A 19,085-nucleotide genomic window follows, 5' to 3' on the forward strand; every position below is an offset into this window, starting at 1 on the left:
TTCTTCTTCTTCTTTTTTTCCACCTGAAGAAATAGAGCTCTATCTCCCCCTCGCCCCAGTCCCGCTTCCAGCGTCACATTCACACGACCGCCAACCATGATGTTTCGAGACCAGGTGGGAGTGCTGGCCAGTTGGTTCAAAGGGTGGAACGAGTGCGAGCAGACTGTTGCGCTGCTCTCCCTGTTGAAGCGGGTGAGTCGCAGCCAGGCCCGCTTCCTTCAGCTGTGTCTGGAGCATTCTTTGGCCGACTGCACCGAACTGCACATTCTGGAAAACGAAGCCAATAACCCTGGTAAGTCCCCCCCCCCACCGACCCACCACCCCTCAGCCGCCTCTCTCCTCCTCCTCCACCCTCCGGCTTCCTTTTGCATGCTGTATTGTTTGCTGATTGACAGAATGCGGGTGCCCCCCTCGAAATCTCCCTCCCCTCGCCAATTGTCTTCCTGGAAAGGAATGCAGAAACCAGTGCTCCGGACGCCACCCTTCTAGCGAGGCTTTCCCACTGCAAACTCTTCCACCGCAGGAACTACTGGTCCAGGGCGAATGATTGATAGTTCTCTGTGCCCCCCCCTCTCCCCTCCCCTTTCCTCCCTTACAACTTCCTGTCCAATAAGTCAGTCAGGTCACGTAGAGTCTGGATTTGCTTTGGCTTCCTTTGGGGGGTCGGCGGTGCAGGGATCACTTCCAGCCTGCCCTGTAGCTAGGGGCCGTGGGGGGTGCCACTGGGGGAGGGAACCTTTAAATTGTGCAGGAGGCTGGGGAGTGCTCCCGCTGCCCCTCCTTGCATAATTTAGGGCCCACCGATCAGCTGATCTGGGGGCCCCTTTAAATGGAACGGGAGGGGCAGTGCTTGCTTCTGGGTGCCCCTCCTGCACGGTTAAAATCACGCAGGAGGGAGAGGGGCAGCCCACAATTGTAAGGGGGCCTGGCCCCACAGGCCCCCCCAGTTAGCTACCAGCCTGCTGGCAGCCCCCCTTTTGTGTGGATGTTTGGATAGTTTCCCCGGCACTTCCCCGTTGAGTGACGTCGAGGGGGGGGGGCGTTCCAGCACGAAGAGCTACGCCTCTCGGCGTCCGTGTTCTCTAACGGCCGTTGCAAAAGCGTGCGCCTTTGCGAGGGGACAGTGCGTTTTTGTTTGTGTACGCGGCGGAGCTGTCTAGAAAGGCAGTCGGAGGGGAACTCCGCGGAAATCCTGCTGCAAAAAGCTGGGGATCGCAGCGCGTATCCGTCTACTGGAAATGCTTTTGCTTTATTGCATAATGTGCATGTCGGATAGGCAGAATTCGGTCCGGTGGGGTTCTTGTGGTGCTCTTTTTCCTCTTCTGGCTTCCAGCCAGGGGACTTGTCAAGGGGTAAACCGTAGGCACGGAAGGAAACTGGAGTAAATGTTTGCTCATTCCTGTTCCGTAGAGTAAGAGAAATTCCAGGTGTTTGTTCCCCCAGGAGCTGAACAAAGTCACACACAGGAATGAGTTACACTTTTATCTTTGCCCATGGCGGACAGCTAAAGATGTGGGGCTTTGCGTCTGCTGATGAGAAAATAGTGAGCAATTTTTAGCACACGTATGGTGTCTCTCATGTGTTTCTTCCCACGTGTGCCATGCTGGCATTCCTTCCGACAGCCTTAGAAGGTAGGCTGGTGTTTCCCCTACGCTGCATCACCAGGGATCCAAAGCCGAAAGACAGCTCGCTTGTTCGGTTTGCAAGTGAAAGGAGGACTGAAAATGAGGGTGTCATGGAGTTGGAAGGGACCCCCTGGGTCATCTAGTCCAGCCCCCTGCACAATGCAGGAAACTCACAGACACCTCCCCCTAAATTCACAGGATCCTCATCGCTGTCAGATGGCCATCTAGCCTCTGTTTCAAAACCTCCAAGGAAGGAGAGCCCACCACCTCCTGAGGAGGAAGCCTGTTCCACTGAGGAACTGCTCTAAACTCGCAGACACCTCCCCCTAAATTCACAGGATCTGCATTGCTGTCAGATGGCCATCGAGCCTCTGTTTCAAAACCTCCAAGAAAGGAGAGCCCACCACCTCCCAAGGAGGAAGCCTGTTCCACTGAGGAACCACTCTAAACTCACAAACACCTCCCCCTAAATTCACAGGATCCTCATCACTGTCAGATGGCCATCTAGCCTCTGTTTCAAAACCTCCAAGAAAGGAGAGCCCACCACCTCCCGAGGAGGAAGCCTGTTCTACTTCTGACCAAGTTCACGCTAGACCTTTAATCCTGGTTTAGCCCTGTCCCCAAACTGACATGCTACATGAGAATCATAGAATCAGAAAAATCAACTCTATGACTCTGTGACAGATTTCCCGCTAGCCTTATGCCACCCTCACTCTTATTGTTATTGTTATTATCATTTGTTCATTTGTATTCCACCCATTCCCCCATTGGGGGCTCAGAGCGGAGTACATCACATAGGAATAAAATCACGATAAAATCATAATAAGGCTAATTACGACACTCATCAAAGTGCAGCAAGATGACATGACAGCAAGGTGGTGTAGCATGAAGTAGTACCACGATAGTATCACGATAGTAGTACCACGATAGTAGTACCAAGTAGTATCCCTTGGTACCTGTCGCATCAACCATCACCAGTGGTCTGCCCTAGCCTCAGATCGCAAAGCATGGAGGCACACCATCCACCAGGCTGTCTCTTCCTTTGAGAACGCACGCATAGCTGGTCTTGAGGACAAAAGGAGATTGAGGAAGAATCGCACTGCTACAGCTCCAACCCCAAATCAGACTTTTCCCTGCAGCCACTGTGGCCGGACCTGCCTGTCCCGCATTGGTCTTGTCAGCCACCAGCGAGCCTGCAGCAGACGTGGACTACTGCACCCTCCTTAAATCTTCGTTCGCGAAGTCAAGCCGAGAGTACCATGATACAGAGCCACAGTACAGCAGTGCAGTAGAGCAGCAGAGCAATAGTGGAGAGGCCGACCGACCGATAAATAGATGGCCGCTGCCTCATCCAAAGACCTGGCGGAACAGCTCTGTTTTGCGGACCCTACGAAAGGCCAATAGGCCAGGTAGGGCCTGGATCTCCACAGGGAGCTGATCCCACCAGGTCGGGGTCAGGACTGAGAAAGACCTGGTCCTGGTAGAGGCAAGACGGGCATCTCTTGGGCCGGGGACTATCAGAAGATCTTGGGAGGCCGAACGAGCAACCTCCGGGGCGTATACGGGAGGAGATGGTCTCGCAGGTATGTTGGTCCCAGGCCGTGCAAGGCCTTGAAAGTCAAAACTAACACCTTGAAACGTATCTGGGCCCTACCTGGCCTATTGGCCTTTTGTAGGGCCTGCAAAACGGAGCTGTTCCGCCAGGTCTTTGGATGAGGCATCTATTTTCCTCTGTCGCGCAGCAAACAAGGTCCTCTGAAAACCAGTTTCTGTTTGCTGCGCGAAAAAGGCAAAGCGGGTTGCAGCCCCGGGACAGATAGTGTGAAATCCGGCGGAAGCCTCGCGGAGAAGAGGAGCCCGAGAGCGGCAGAAGGCTAGTGGGGAATTGGTCTATGATGCTACGATTTTAGTGCAGAATGATTCTGTGATTTTAGTGCAGAATGATTCTACGATTTTAGTGCAGAATGATTCTACGATTTTAGTGCAGAATGATTCTATGATTTTAGTGCAGAATGATTCTACGATTTTAGTGCAGAATGATTCTGTGATTCTACGATTTTAGTGCAGAATGATTCTACGATTCTTCAATTTTAGTGCAGAATGATTCTATGATTCTACAGTTTTAGTGCAGAATGATTCTATGATTCTACGATTTTGGTGCAGAATGATTCTATGATTCTACGATTTTGGTGCAGAATGATTCTATGATTTTAGTGCAGAATGATTCTACGATTTTAGTGCAGAATGATTCTGTGATTCTATGATTTTAGTGCAGAATGATTCTACGATTCTTCAATTTTAGTGCAGAATGATTCTATGATTCTACAGATTTAGTGCAGAATGATTCTATGATTCTACGATTTTGGTGCAGAATGATTCTATGATTCTACGATTTTGGTGCAGAATGATTCTATGATTTTAGTGCAGAATGATTCTACGATTCTTCAATTTTAGTGCAGACTGATTCTATGATTCTACGATTTTGGTGCAGAATGATTCTATGATTTTAGTGCAGAATGATTCTATGATTTTAGTGCAGAATGATTCTATGATTCTACGATTTTGGTGCAGACTGATTCTACGATTTTGGTGCAGAATGATTCTATGATTTTAGAGCAGAATGATTCTATGATTTTAGTGCAGAATGATTCTATGATTCTACGATTTTGGTGCAGAATGATTCTATGATTCTACGATTTTGGTGCAGAATGATTCTATGATTCTACGATTTTGGTGCAGAATGATTCTACGATTTTGGTGCAGAATGATTCTATGATTTTAGTGCAGAATGATTCTACGATTCTTCAATTTTAGTGCAGACTGATTCTATGATTCTACGATGCTACGATTTTAGTGCAGAATGTCAGTTTGGGGACAGGTCTAAACCAGGATTAAAGGTCTAGTATTTAAATGGTTTATGAATATTTAAATGGTATTTAAATGTATTTAAATGGTTTATGAATATGTGTGTTTGATGTGTTGGTATGTTTGTGGAAGAGCACCTCATTTCGTTGCTCTCTTTTTGTTGAGAACAATGACAATAAATTCATCTATCTATCTATCTATCTATCTAGTGCGGAAACGGTTTCAGAGCATCAAAGTGCCCTTTGTCAGATACCTTGGCAGGGCTCTCGAAAGGTCATACCCCAAATATCTAGGGTTGCCAGCTCCACTTTGGGAAATACCTGGGGATTTGGGGGGAATGGAGCCTGAGACGGGTGGAGTTTGGGGAAGGCAAAGACTACAGTGGAGTATAATGCCAAACAGCCCACTTTCCAAAGTGGCCGTTTTCTCCAGGTGAGCTTATCTCTGTCACCTGACGATCAGGCATAATCCCAGGAGAGCTCCAACCACCAGCTGGAGGTTAAGCAAACCAAACGGGATGAACACAGTAAAGCTGGGAAGCAGGGGAGACCCCTGTTCCACGAAAAAGTCAATTTCAGTGAAATTGACAAGACTAAAGGAGAGCCAGTTTGGTGTAGTGGTTAAGTGTGCGGACTCTTATCTGGGAGAACCGGGTTTGATTCCCCACTCCTCCACTTGCACCTTCTGGAATGGCCTTGGGTCAGCCATAGCTCTCTTATCTGGGAGAACCGGGTTTGATTCCCCACTCCTCCACTTGCACCTGCTGGGATGGCCTTGGGTCAGCCAGAGCTCTCTTATCTGGGAGAACCGGGTTGGATTCCCCACTCCTCCACTTGCACCTGCTGGAATGGCCTTGGGTCAGCCAGAGCTCTCTTATCTGGGAGAACCGGGTTTGATTCCCCACTCCTCCACTTGCACCTGCTAGCATGGCCTTGGGTCAGCCATAGCTCTCTTATCTGGGAGAACCGGGTTGGATTCCCCACTCCTCCACTTGCACCTGCTGGAATGGCCTTGGGTCAGCCACAGCTCTCTTATCTGGGAGAACCGGGTTGGATTCCCCACTCCTCCACTTGCACCTGCTGGAATGGCCTTGGGTCAGCCAGAGCTCTCTTATCTGGGAGAACCGGGTTTGATTCCCCACTCCTCCACTTGCACCTGCTGGGATGGCCTTGGGTCAGCCATAGCTCTCTTATCTGGGAGAACCGGGTTTGATTCCCCACTCCTCCACTTGCACCTGCTGGGATGGCCTTGGGTCAGCCATAGCTCTCTTATCTGGGAGAACCGTGTTTGATTCCCCACTCCTCCACTTGCAGCTGCTGGAATGGCCTTGGGTCAGCCAGAGCTCTCTTATCTGGGAGAACCAGGTTTGATTCCCCACTCCTCCACTTGCACCTGCTAGCATGGCCTTGGGTCAGCCATAGCTCTCTTATCTGGGAGAACTGGGTTTGATTCCCCACTCCTCCACCTGCAGCTGCTAGCATGGCCTTGGGTCAGCCTTGGCTCTGGCAGAGCTCATGATGTTGCGGTATACCAGAGGTGGCCAAACTGTGGCTCAGGAGCCACATGTGGCTCTTTCATACGTATTGTGTGGCTCTCAAAGCCCCCACCACCCCATCAGCTGGCTTGGAGAAGGCAGTTGTCTCTTTAAAATCCCTTCCTTCCTTCCTGAGCCAGTTCGGTGTGGTGGTTAAGTGTGCGGACTGTTATCTGGGAGAACCGGGTTTGATTCCCCACTCCTCCACTTGCAGCTGCTGGAATGGCCTTGGGTCAGCCATAGCTCTGGCAGAGGTTATGCTTGAAAGGGCAGCTGCTGTGAGAGCTCTCTCAGCCCCACCCACCTCACAGGGTGTCTGTTGTGGGGGAGGAAGGGAAAGGAGATTGTAGGCCGCTCTGAGACTCTGTCCTTGAAAGGGCAGCTGCTGGGAGAGCCCTCTCCAACCCCACCCACCTCACAGGGTGCCTGTTGTGGGGAGGAAGGGAAAGGAGATTGTAGGCCGCTCTGAGACTCTGCCCTTGGAAGGGCAGCTGCTGTGAGAGCCCTCTTAGCCCCACCCACCTCACAGGGTGTCTGTCGTGGGGGAGGAAGGGAAAGGAGATTGTAGGCCGCTCAGACTCTTCGGAGTGGAGGGCGGGATATAAATCCAATATCTTCTTCATCTTCTTCTAAATGTGCTGTACATATGAACATATGAAGCTGCCTTATACTGAAATAGACCCTGGGTCCATCAAAGTCAGTCTTGTCTTCTCAGACTGGCAGCGGCTCTCCAGGGTCTCAAGCTGAGGTTTTTCACACCTATTTGCCTGGACCCTTTTTTGGAGATGCCGGGGATTGAACCTGGGACCTTCTGCTTCCCAAGCAGATGCTCTACCACTGAGCCGCCGTCCCTCACCGTCACCGTCCCTGTAGTTCCTCAGTGTGCTATAGTTGCTCAGTGTAAAGAATTTTTTCAAAGACTCCCTATTGAAGGAATATCTCATACTGTTTTATAACATATAATGTATATCAGGGGTGGCCAACGGTAGCTCTCCAGATGTTTTTTGCCTACCACTCCCATCAGCCCCAGCCAGCATGGCTAATGGCTGGGGTTGATGGGAGTGGTAGGCAAAAAACATCTGGAGAGCGACCGTTGGCCACCCCTGATGTATATATCCAAAGTCATAAATCAAAATTGCAGTAAAGCATTTGCCATTTTTCATCATGAAAGAGTCCATGTAGAGTAAAGACTCCAAGGAGTGCAAAGTCCTAGTAGGTGCACTTTGACGTCTCCTGACGGATGGCGGTGTTGTCTACGATGTCAAAAACGACTTTGCAGTGGCCACCGAAGACTCAACACATGAGGCAGTGTCTTTATAAAAAGATAAAAGGTAGTCCCCTGTGCAAGCACCAGTCGTTTCCGACTCTGGGGTGACGTTGCTTTCACAACTTTTTCACGGCAGACTTTTTACGGGGTGGTTTGCCATCGCCTTCCCCAGTCCTCTACGCTTTCCCCTCCAGCAAGCTGGGGACTCATTTGACCGACCTCGGAAGGATGGAAGGCTGAGTCAACCTCGAACCAGCTACCTGAATTTAAGGAAAAGGAAAGGTCCCCTGTGCAAGCACCAGTCGTTTTCGACTCTGAGGTGACGTTGCTTTCACAATGTTTTCATGGCAGACTTTGTATGGGATGGTTTGCCATTGCCTTCCCTAGTCATCTACACTTTCCCCCCAGCAAGCTGGGGACTCCTTTGACCGACCTCAGAAGGATGGAAGGCTGAGTCAACCTGGAGCCGGCTACCTGAACCAGCTTCCGCTGGGATCGGACTCAGATCGTGACTCGTGAGCAGAGGGCTCCGACTGCAATACTGCAGCTTTACCATGTTCCCTAGGTTTAAAAAGCCGTGTTTTGTTTATAGACCTTTGTCTTGATCAGTTCACTTCATATTATTGGGAACCCATGCTCACAAAAACAATATGCACATGACAAGTCAGCTTCTCTATTTGGCAACTGGGGCCAGGTGGCCCCATGCAGTATTGACATGAGCTCATGTCAGAGGTGGCCAAACTGTGGCTCAGGAGCCACATGTGGCTCTTTCATACATATTGTGTGGCTCTCAAAGCCCCCACCGCCCCATCAGCTGGCTTGGAGAAGGCATTTCTCTCTTTAAAATCCCTTCCTTCCTTCCTGAGCCAGTTCGGTGTGGTGGTTAAGTGTGCGGACTGTTATCTGGGAGAACCGGGTTTGATTCCCCACTCCTCCACTTGCAGCTGCAGGAATGGCCTTGGGTCAGCCATAGCTCTGGCAGAGGTTGTCCTTGAAAGGGGAGCTGCTGGGAGAGCTCTCTCAGCCCCACCCACCTCACAGGGTGTCTGTTGTGGGGGAGGAAGGGAAAGGAGATTGTAGGCCGCTCTGAGACTCTGTCCTTGGAAGGGCAGCTGCTGTGAGAGCCCTCTCAGCCCCACCCACCTCACAGGGTGCCTGTTGTGGGGGAGGAAGGGAAAGGAGATTGTAGGCCGCTCTGAGACTCTGTCCTTGGAAGGGCAGCTGCTGTGAGAGCCCTCTCAGCCCCACCCACCTCACAGGGTGTCTGTTGTGGGGGAGGAAGGGAAAGGAGATTCTAGGCCACTCTGAGACTCTGCCCTTGAAAGGGCAGCTGCTGTGAGAGCCCTCTCAGCCCCACCCACCTCACAGGGTATCTGTTGTGGGGGGAGAAAATATAGGAGATTGTAGGTCGCTCTGAGACTCTGTCCTTGAAAGGGCAGCTGCTGTGAGAGTCCTCTCAGCCCCATCCACCTCACAGGGTGTCTGTTGTGGGGGGAGAAGATATAGGAGATTGTAGGCCACTCTGAGACTCTGCCCTTGAAAGGGCAGCTGCTGTGAGAGCCCTCTCAGCCCCACCCACCTCACAGGGTGTCTGTTGTGGGGGAGGAAGGGAAAGGAGATTGTAGGCCGCTCTGAGACTCTGTCCTTCAAAGGGCAGCTGCTGTGAGAGTCCTCTCAGCCCCACCCACCTCACAGGGTGTCTGTTGTGGAGGGAGAAGATATAGGAGATTGTGAGCTGCTCTGAGTCTCTGATTCAGAGAGAAGGACAAGGTAGAAATCTTCAGTCTTCTTCTTCGAAAAGGCATTTCCTCTCTTTTCGCCCCTAGGAATGAAAGCCGCTTCTGATATTCCTCTGCTTGTGAGAGGCACTTGATTCCTCTAGGGACGAAGGAGTTGCTTTCTTTCTACTTCTCCCTCCCCTCCCTCCTTCCCCATGTATTTGCGTTCCTCCCTCCCTCCCTGTCCTGCGGCTCTCAAACATCTGATGTGTATTCTCTGTGGCTCTCACACTGAGCAAGTTTGGCCACCCCTGGTATAGAAGATAGAAGAAGAAGAAGATATTGGATTTATATCCCGCCCTCCACTCTGAAGAGTCTCAGAGCGGCTCACAATCTCCTTTACCTTCCTCCCCCACAACAGACACCCTGTGAGGTGGGTGGGGCTGCAGAGGGCTCTCACAGCAGCTGCCCTTTCAAGGACAACCTCTGTGATAACTATGGCTGACCCAAGGCCATTCCAGCAGGTGCAAGTGGAGGAGTGGGGAATCAAACCCGGTTCTCCCAGATAAGAGTCCGCACACTTAACCACTACACCAAACTAGCATAACGACATCGGCAATTGGAACCAAAGATGAAAAAGGAATAGTATGTAAAACTGCATAGCAAAAACTGAGCATACCCATTTCATTACAAAGGGTACCGTTAGCATAAACGGAAATCAAGATGTTCTCTTGCCTGTGCTTTTAATCAGAGGTCAGCATAGAATTATCTCTTTTCGGGTCTTACTTAGTTGCTTTTACTTTTGTTGCTCCGGTGCACCAGGAGTAGCCTGGGGCAGATTTTTAATTGACATGATTTAAATTCACACGAAACCGCCTTCTACTGCATCAGAGCCTCCATCCATCAAAGTCGGTCTTGTCTACTCAGACTGGCAGCCGCTCTCCAGGGTCTCAGGCAGGGGTCTTTCCCATCACTTGTTGCCAGATCTTTTAAGAAGAAGAAGAATTGCAGATTTATACGCCGCCCTTCTCTCTGAATCAGCCTCAGAGCAGTTTGCAATCTCCTTCATCTTCTCCCCCCACCTGTGAGGTGGGTGGGGCTGGAGAGGACTCTCACAGCAGCTGCCCTTTCAAGGACAGAGTCTCAGAGCGGCTCACAATCTCCTTTCCCTTCCTCCCCCACAACAGACACCCTGTGAGGTGGGTGGGGCTGGAGAGGGCTCTCACAGCAGCTGCCCTTCCAAGGACAGAGACTCAGAGTGGCCTGCAATCTCCTTTCCCTCCCTCCCCCACAACAGACACCCTGTGAGGTGGGTGGGGCTGGAGAGGGCTCTCACAGCAGCTGCCCTTTCGAGGACAGAGTCTCAGAGCAGCCTACAATCTCCTTTATCTTCCTTCCCCACAACAGACACCCTGTGAGGTGGGTGTGGCTGAGAGGGCTCTCATAGCAGCTGCCCTTTCAAGGACAGAGTCTCAGAGTGGCCTACAATCTCCTTTCCCTTCCTCCCCCACAACAGACACCCTGTGAGGTGGGTGGGGCTGGAGAGGGCTCTCACAGCAGCTGCCCTTCCAAGGACAGAGACTCAGAGCGGCCTGCAATCTCCTTTCCCTTCCTCCCCCACAACAGACACCCTGTGAGGTGGGTGGGGCTGGAGAGGGCTCTCACAGCAGCTGCCCTTTCGAGGACAGAGTCTCAGAGCGGCCTACAATCTCCTTTATCTTCCTTCCCCACAACAGACACCCTGTGAGGTGGGTGTGGCTGGGAGGGCTCTCACAGCAGCTGCCCTTTCAAGGACAGAGGCTCAGAGCGGCCTACAATCTCCTTTCCCTTCCTGCCCCACAACAGACACCCTGTGAGGTGGGTGGGGCTGGAGAGGGCTCTCACAGCAGCTGCTCTTTCGAGGACAGAGTCTCAGAGCAGCCTACAATCTCCTTTATCTTCCTTCCCCACAACAGACACCCTGTGAGGTGGGTGGGGCTTGAGAGGGCTCTCACAGCAGCTGCCTCTTCAAAATAGACTGTAGATGTGAGTGGAGTCTTTCGGTGTTCCGTTCGTGATTTAGACGGAGAGAATAAGGAACCACTTGTTAAAGTTCTTCTTCTTCAAGAAGAAGAAGATATCAGATTTATATCCCGCCCTCCACTCCAAAGAGTCTTAGAGCGGCTTACAATCTCCTTTCCCTTCCTCCCCCACAACAGACACCCTGTGAGGTGGGTGGGGCTGAGAGGGCTCTCACAGCAGCTGCCCTTCCAAGGACAGAGTCTCAGAGAGGCCTACAATCTCCTTTCCCTTCCTCCCCCACAACAGACACCCTGTGAGGTGGGTGGGGCTGAGAGGGCTCTCACAGCAGCTGCCCTTTCAAGGACAACCTCTGCCAGAGCTATGGCTGACCCAAGGCCATTCCAGCAACTTAAGTGGAGGAGTGGGGAATCAAACCCGGTTCTCCCAGATAAGAGTCCGCTCACTTCACCAGCACACCAAACTGGCTCTCTCCCTGGAGATTAGAGGGATTGAACCTGGGAATTTCTGTAGGCCAAGCAGAGGCTCTGTTACTGAGCCATGGTCTCGCTTCTGTGACTCAAGACGCATTACACAGAACAAGTCAATATATTCAGCAGGGTGGTAAAAGATAAAGGTAGTCCCCTGTGCAAGCACCAGTCGTTTCCGACTTTGGGGATGACGTCGCATCATGACGTTTTCACGGCAGACTTTTTACGGGGTGGTTTGCCATTGCCTTCCCCAGTCATCTACACTTTCCGCCCAGCAAGCTGGAGACTCGTTTGACCGACCTCGGAAGGATGGAAGGCTGAGTCAACCTGTAATCAGCTACCTGAACCCATCTTCCACTGGGATCAAACTCAGGTCGTGAACAGAGCTTTGACTGCAGCGCTGCAGCTTTACCACTCTGCGCCACGGGGCTCCTTCAGCAGGGCAGACAATTCAGTAAAAAGCACAACGGGGCCTAGGGTTGTTGAATTGACAAGAAATCTAGAAATAGAACTGAAGGGAAGACGAAGTATTAATACAGTATGTTAAATGATGCAAACTTACATTGTAGGATCCTGCTTACAGCAAACTATACACAGTAGCATCGATTACAATCCCTAATAGTTTATCCAAGTAGTTTTGTGAATCATTTAGCACAGAACAAGTCTTTTCGCCTGCACTGAAAACCCTTCTTGAATAATTTATCTTTGCATAGAAAATGAGCAGGAGTCCAGCAGCACCGTAAAAAAAAAACAAAATTTGTGTCAAGGGCAGATTTTATTTTTTTGTGGCAGGAACTCCTTTGCATATTGGGCCACACACCCCTGATGCAGCCAATCCTCCTGGAGCTTCCAGTAGGCCCTGTACTGAGAGCCCTGTAAGGAATTCTAGCAGGACCTCCTTTGCCTATTAGGCCACACCCCCTTATGCAGCCAATCCTCCTGGAGCTTCCAGTAGGCCCTGTACTGAGAGCCCTGTAAGGAATTCTAGCAGGACCTCCTTTGCCTATTAGGCCACACCCCCTGATGCAGCCAATCCTCCTGGAGCTTCCAGTAGGCCCTGTACTGAGAGCCCTGTAAGGAATTCTAGCAGGACCTCCTTTGCATATTAGGCCACACCCCCTGATGTAGCCAGTCCTCCTGGAGCTTGCAGTAGACCCTGTAAGAAGAGCCCTGTAAGCTTTTGGAGGATTGGCTACGTCAGGGTGCGTGATCTAATTCAGGCTTTTTTGTAGCAGGACCTCCTTTGCATATTAGTCCACACACCCCTGATGTAGCCAATCCTGGAGCTTCCAGTAGGCCCTGTAAGAAGAGCCCTGTAAGTTCTTGGAGGATTGGCTACATCAAGAGGGTGTGGCCTAATATGCAAAGGAGTTCCTGCTACCCCAAACCCCTGTTGTTAGCGTTGTTCCCTCGAAGCTGAGTTAGTGTGAGCTAGCTGCCAGTTTTTTTAGCCTCCGGCTCACACGTTTTTGTCTAAGCTCATGAAAAAACGGCCCCAGAGCAGACTAATTTATGCAGGAGCTCACAACTTTAATGCCAGTAGCTCACAGAGTAGAATTTTTGCTCACAAGACTCCACAGCTTAGAGGAAACGTTGGTTGTTAATCTTCAGGGTGCTACTGGGCTCTTTAATTTTCTACTGCTAAAAGGTAAATGTGGACCCTTGTGCAAGCACCAGTCATTTCTGATTCTGGGGTGACATCACATCACGACGTTTTCACGGCAGACTTTTTTACGGGGTGGTTTGCCGCTGCCTTCCCCAGTCCTCTACACTTCACCCCCCCCAGCAAGCCGGGGACTCATTTTACTGACCTCGGAAGGATGAAAGGGTGAGTCAACTTTGAGCCAGCTACGTGAACCCAGCTTCCGCCGGGATCGAACTCAGGTCGTGAGCAGAGGGCTCCGACTGTAGTACTGCAGCTTTACCACTCTGCGCCACGGGGCTCTTTACTGCTACAAACGGACTAACATGGCCGCCCATCTGGATCTAACAGTTTTGCGTAGCTTGCGGAAAGCCAGGAGAGCAGGAACTTTCCTCACGCGAGCTCTTCCACAATGTGGGAGCAGTTGTCAGTTTTGCCCCTTTGCAGGATGGCAAACCAGGTTGGCAAACCTTTGCAGGTTGGCTTCTAGTGTCCTGGTCCCACTGGTGGACCTCCTGATGGCACCAGGGTTTTTTGGCCACTGTGTGACAGAGTGTTGGACTGGATGGGCCATTGGCCTGATCCAACATGGCTCCTCTTATGTTCTTCTGTGACACAGGGTGTTGGACTGGATGGGCCATTGGCCTGATCCAACATGGCTTCTTGATGCTCTTATGTAACACAGAGTGTTGGACTGGATGGGCCATTGGCCTGATCCAACATGGCTTCTCTTATGTTCTTATGTGACACAGAGTGTTGGACTGGATGGGCCATTGGCCTGATCCAACATGGCTCCTCTTATGTTCTTATGTGACACAGAGTGTTGGACTGGATGGGCCACTGACCTGATCCAACATGGCTTCTCTTGTGTTCTTATGGTACTACCTTTTAGAATGTGTAGGAGTGATTGTGGAAGATTGGTGTGGTGGGTATTGTGCACCGCCCACTTCACAAAAGAGCGGAAAATGCTCTAAATATGCATTTAGCTGGGGAAGTGCACTTAAAACGAAGAGTTTGTTAACCTCAATTGAAGGGATTGGGAGAGATGGAATTATACCTCCATTTCCCTAGAGCCATTTTTCTATCCATTATCTATAGCAGGGGTGGCCAAAGTGTGGCTCGGGAGCGGCATGTGGCTTTTTCACACATATTGTGTGGCTCTCAAAGCCTCCCTCCCCACCATGTTGGCCAGCTTGAAGAAGGCATTTCTCTCTTTAAATCACTGCTACAAGCCAACCCAGCTGGTGGCTTTTAAAGTTAAAATTGCTTTCTTTCTACTTCCCTCTCCTTCCCTCCCCATTTCCTTCCTTCCTTCCTTCCTCCCTCCCTCCCTCCCTTTCCTTCCTATTTCCTTCCTCCCTCCCTTCCCTCCCTCCTTCCCTCCCTTCCCTCCCTCCTTCCCTCCCTTCCTCCCTCCCTCCCTCCCTTCCTTCCTTCCTTCCTTCCTTCCTTCCTTCCTTCCTTCCTTCCTTACTTCCTTCCTTCCTCCCTCCCTCCCTCCCTCCCTCCCTCCCTCCCTCCTTCCTTCCTTCCTTCCTTCCTTCCTTCCTTCCTTCCTTCCTTCCTTCCTTCCTTCCTTCCTTCCTTCCTTCCTTCCTTCGTTGCAGCTCTCAAACATCTGGCACTCATGACTTGAGGCTCTCAAACATCTGATGTTTATTCTATGTTGGTCTTGTGTTGAGCGAGATGGCCAGCCTTGATCTATACTGCAGGCTGGTGGTGGAAAAGTACCATCAGATTGTGGCCAATTTATGGAGACACCTTTCCGAGGCAAGAGACGCACAGAGGTGGTTTGCCATTTTCTGCCTCTGAGTAGCAACCCTGGAGGGGCCTGGACTTCGTTGGTGGTCTCCCAACCAAGTACTAACCAGAACCAACCCCGCTTAGCTTCCAAGATCTGGGCTACCCTGAGCCGTCTAGGTCGAGAGGACCATATTAGAATGATACAGTGTCAAGTTGCAGCCAATTTTGGGTGTCCATGTAGGGTTTTTAAGGCAAGAGACATGATGCAGAGGTGGCTTGAGGTTGCCTGCCTCTGGACTGCTTTGGTGGTCTCCCGTCCAAGTGCTAACCAGGGCTGACCCAGCTGACATCTGAGAAGACTGGGCTAGGGGTGTCTATATTCTTTTCCCACAATAGTTAACAAACAGAAATAAAATTAGCTCTGGGTTTATAATTTTTTCTTTCTTTCCCTGCAATAGCTACTGCCACGGTATTTGCTTTCTTCGAGCCCAGATAATTCCATACAACTTTGCAGGGATAGAAGAAAGCACCGATACGAGTGACAAAAAACAGATCTGTCTTTTTTGAAACTATCAACTGATGAACTACGCGTGTCCTACAGCCAGTTTGGTGCAGTGGTTAAGTGCGTGGACTCTTATCTGGGAGAATTGGGTTTGATTCCCCACTCCTCCGCTTGCGGTTGCTGGAATGGCCTTGGGTCAGCCATAGATCTCGCAGGAGTTGTCCTTGAAAGGGCAGTTTCTGTCAGAGCTCTCTCAGCCTCCACCTACCTCACAGGGTGTCTGTTGTAGGGGAAGGAGATAAAGGAGATCGTAAGCCGCTCTGAGACTCTGATTCAGAGCATAGGGCGGGGTATAAATCTTTAGTCTTCTTTTTCTTCTTCTTTGGGGCGCCTGTAGCTCAACATTCTCTGTTCTTGTCAGAGGAATTCCAAGGTCTCAGGTTCTATGATTCTATGCGTAGGTATTTGTGGGTTTCCTGCATTGTGCAGGGGGTTGACTAGATGACCCTGCAGGTCACTTCCAACTACATAATTCTGTGATTCTAAGTGGACAAAAGGGTTCTCCCCCGACACCTTGAACTGGGAAATGCCAGAAACTGAAGGTAAGATCTTTTGCATCCTAAGTTAGTCTCTCTACTTGATTTTCTACCTGCTTACGTTGCAGATGAAGATGGAGATTAGGGAGTAAGCTGGTTTTATATAACTGTCTTTTCCTCCTTGAGGAATCCCCCATAAGCTTGCAAGAACAAATAGATAGTAAATAAAGGAAGCTTGGAATTGCCCGAAGCAGCTGGAAATTCACTGGTCTTAGAACAGCAAGGATAACACAGAGGATTCAATGAAATCCTTGCTCATCAATGAGCATGTTTTCTTTTAAAAAAACCATCTCCATGGTTTTTTTCTCTCTTATACATTAAAATTTAAAGATGCCACGAACTCTTATGTGGCCTCGTGGCACCAGGATTTAGAGGTTGACGGCCTCTGATTGTGGAGCTTCACTAGCTAACAGGGCTTTTTCTGTAGCGGGAACTCCTCTGCATATTAGGCCACACCCTCCTGATGTAGCCAATCCTCCCAGAGCTTACAGGGCTCTTCGTACAGGGCCTACTGTAAGCTCCAGGAGGATTGGCTGCATCAGGGGTTTGTGGCCTAATATGCAAAGGAGGTCCTGCTAGAATTCCTTACAGGGCTCTCAGTACAGGGCCTACTGGAAGCTCCAGGAGGATTGGCTACATCAGGGGTGTGTGGCCTAATATGCAAAGGAGGTCCTGCTAGAATTCCTTACAGGGCTCTTCTCACAGGGCTGGAAGCTCCAGGAGGATTGGCTGCATCAGGGGTGTGTGGCCTAAGATGCAAAGGAGGTCCTGCTAGAATTCCTTACAGGGCTCTCAGTACAGGGCCTACTGGAAGCTCCAGGAGGATTGGCTACATCAGGGGTGTGTGGCCTAAGATGCAAAGGAGGTCCTGCTAGAATTCCTTACAGGGCTCTCAGTACAGGGCCTACTGGAAGCTCCAGGAGGATTGGCTGCATCAGGGGTTTGTGGCCTAATATGCAAAGGAGGTCCTGCTAGAATTTCGTACAGGGCCTGCTGTTAAGCTCTATACTCTGAGTCTCAGAGCGGTCACAATCTCCTCTACCTTCCCCTCCCCACAACAGACACCCTGTGATGTAGGCGGGACTGAGAGAGCGAGAAGACGAAGAAGGAGGAGGAGGAGGCGGCAACAACATTGGATTTATATGCTGCCCTGTACTCTGAATCTCAGAGCGGTCACAATCTCCTCTACCTTCCCCCCTGCACACAACCAACACCCTGTGAGGTAGGGATTGTTACGCAGCTGCACCTACTATTCAATGGACAAGGAGGTGGAACTCTCAGAAGGAAGAGGTGGAACTCCCAGAAAAGTTCAGGAGCTGCGCTCCTGTGAGCTCCCACTGAATCTGAGGCCTGCTCGTTGACTCCCTCACCTACCAAAATAATGCTCAGCTGCCTTCTTGTGGTTTCCTTCTCCTTCGCCCGCCGGCTTTGCCTCCACCTGTCAGCTCTTATTCTTAGCTGTTGTGAGCCGGTCTCCGGCTTTTTCTTTTGGAAACGTGGCTGTTGGTTTTCTCATGCGCAGTTGGCGCTTCTTATTTAGTCAGTGAGTTTGTCCCCCACCACCACCTTTCTCCCCTGTCGGGACCCAACGCAGCTTAAGAGAATTCTGCTCTCCTCCGTTTTTATCTTCATAACGGGGAAGGTAGAGGAGATTGTGACCGCTCTGAGACTCAGAGTATAGGGTGGGATATAAATCCAATGTTGTTGCTTTCTTCTTCTTCTTCTTCTTCTTCTTCTTCTTCTTCTTCTTCTTCTTCTTCTTCTTCTTCTTCTTCTTCTCGCTCTCTCAGCCTCCCCTACCTCACAGGGTGTTGGTTGTGTGTGTGTGTGGGGGGGGGGGAGGTAGAGGAGATTGTGACTGCTCTGAGACTCAGAGTATAGGGTGGGATATAAATCCAATGTTGTTGCTTTCTTCTTCTTCTTCTTCTTCTTCTTCTTCTTCTTCTTCTTCTTCTTCTTCTTCTTCTTCTTCTTCTTCTTCTTCTTCTTCTTCTTCTTCTTCTTCTTCTTCTTCTTCTTCTTCTTCTCGCTCTCTCAGCCTCCCCTACCTCACAGGGTGTTGGTTGTGTGTGTGTGTGTGGGGGGGGAGGTAGAGGAGATTGTGACCGCTCTGAGACTCAGAGTATAGGGTGGGATATAAATCCAATGTTGTTGCTTTCTTCTTCTTCTTCTTCTTCTTCTTCTTCTTCTTCTTCTTCTTCTTCTTCTTCTTCTTCTTCTTCTTCTTCTTCTTCTTCTTCTCGCTCTCTCAGCCTCACCTACCTCACAGGGTGTTGGTTGTGTGTGTGTGTGGGGGGGGGGGAAGGTAGAGGAGATTGTGACCGCTCTGAGACTCTAAGATTCAGAGTATAGGGTGGGATATAAATCCAGTGTTGTTGCCTTCTTTTTCTTCTTCTTCTCGCTCTCTCAGTCCCACCTACATCACAGGGTGTCTGTTGTGGGGAGGGGAAGGGAAAGGAGATTGTAAACCGCTCGGATACACCTTCAGGTAGTGAAAATCTAATCTACTCCTCCTCCTCTTCCTGTTCTCCTTTATCTTCCTCTTCCTCTTCCTCTTCTTTTTTGACTTTTTAAAAATAATGTTCTGGTCTCCTTGATCATTCCTGATGCAGTGATCATCAAATCCTGGCAGCAAACTCTGTTTCTCTCTCTCTCTGTCTCTCTCCTTAGTTTCTGCTGTCTTAATTTCCCCTCCTTTCTGGTCCAACCAAGGTGAATTTGACATTCTTTCCCCGCCAAGAACGGCATTATGCCATGCAATCAGCCAGAGTAACTGTAATAATAATTAGTCGGAACGGTTTTTTTTGCTCTATTTTTAGCCCCCGTTAGTCAGCGCTCTGTCTTGGCACTTGCCCTCGACAGTGTTTCTGTTCGGCAGGTGCGGCCTTAGCAGCTGAGACGGCGAGCGGGGAGGTTCCGAGGACCCTTTACAACTTTGCCTGGGGCCGTGAGCTCATTGACGGTGCCTTAGGAAGTTGGCTCTTCTGATGGCTGTTGCCCCTCCCCACGCATCACAGTATGGGGACAGTACGGCATTCAGAGTGCTTTTAGGAACAGGACAGTTCCAGAGTCTTTAATATTAATGAGTAACAATCTGGAACCTG

General features: G+C 50.3%; 1 protein-coding gene across 2 annotated transcripts in view; it reads left to right on the forward strand.

Moving 5' to 3' along the window:
* Positions 1-66: 66 nt before the first annotated feature.
* SAMD4A (sterile alpha motif domain containing 4A) overlaps positions 67-19,085 on the forward strand; it is a 237,014-nt gene continuing 217,995 nt past the window's right edge. For both annotated transcript variants that reach the window (XM_060261834.1, XM_060261835.1), the window contains exon 1: positions 67-292. In XM_060261834.1, coding sequence (XP_060117817.1) covers positions 97-292 — 196 coding nt within the window. In that variant the 5' untranslated portion in view covers positions 67-96. The remainder of the gene's footprint in view (positions 293-19,085) is intronic.

The sequence above is a fragment of the Heteronotia binoei genome, chromosome 21 (assembly GCF_032191835.1).
Source record: "Heteronotia binoei isolate CCM8104 ecotype False Entrance Well chromosome 21, APGP_CSIRO_Hbin_v1, whole genome shotgun sequence".
NCBI lineage: Eukaryota > Metazoa > Chordata > Lepidosauria > Squamata > Gekkonidae > Heteronotia > Heteronotia binoei.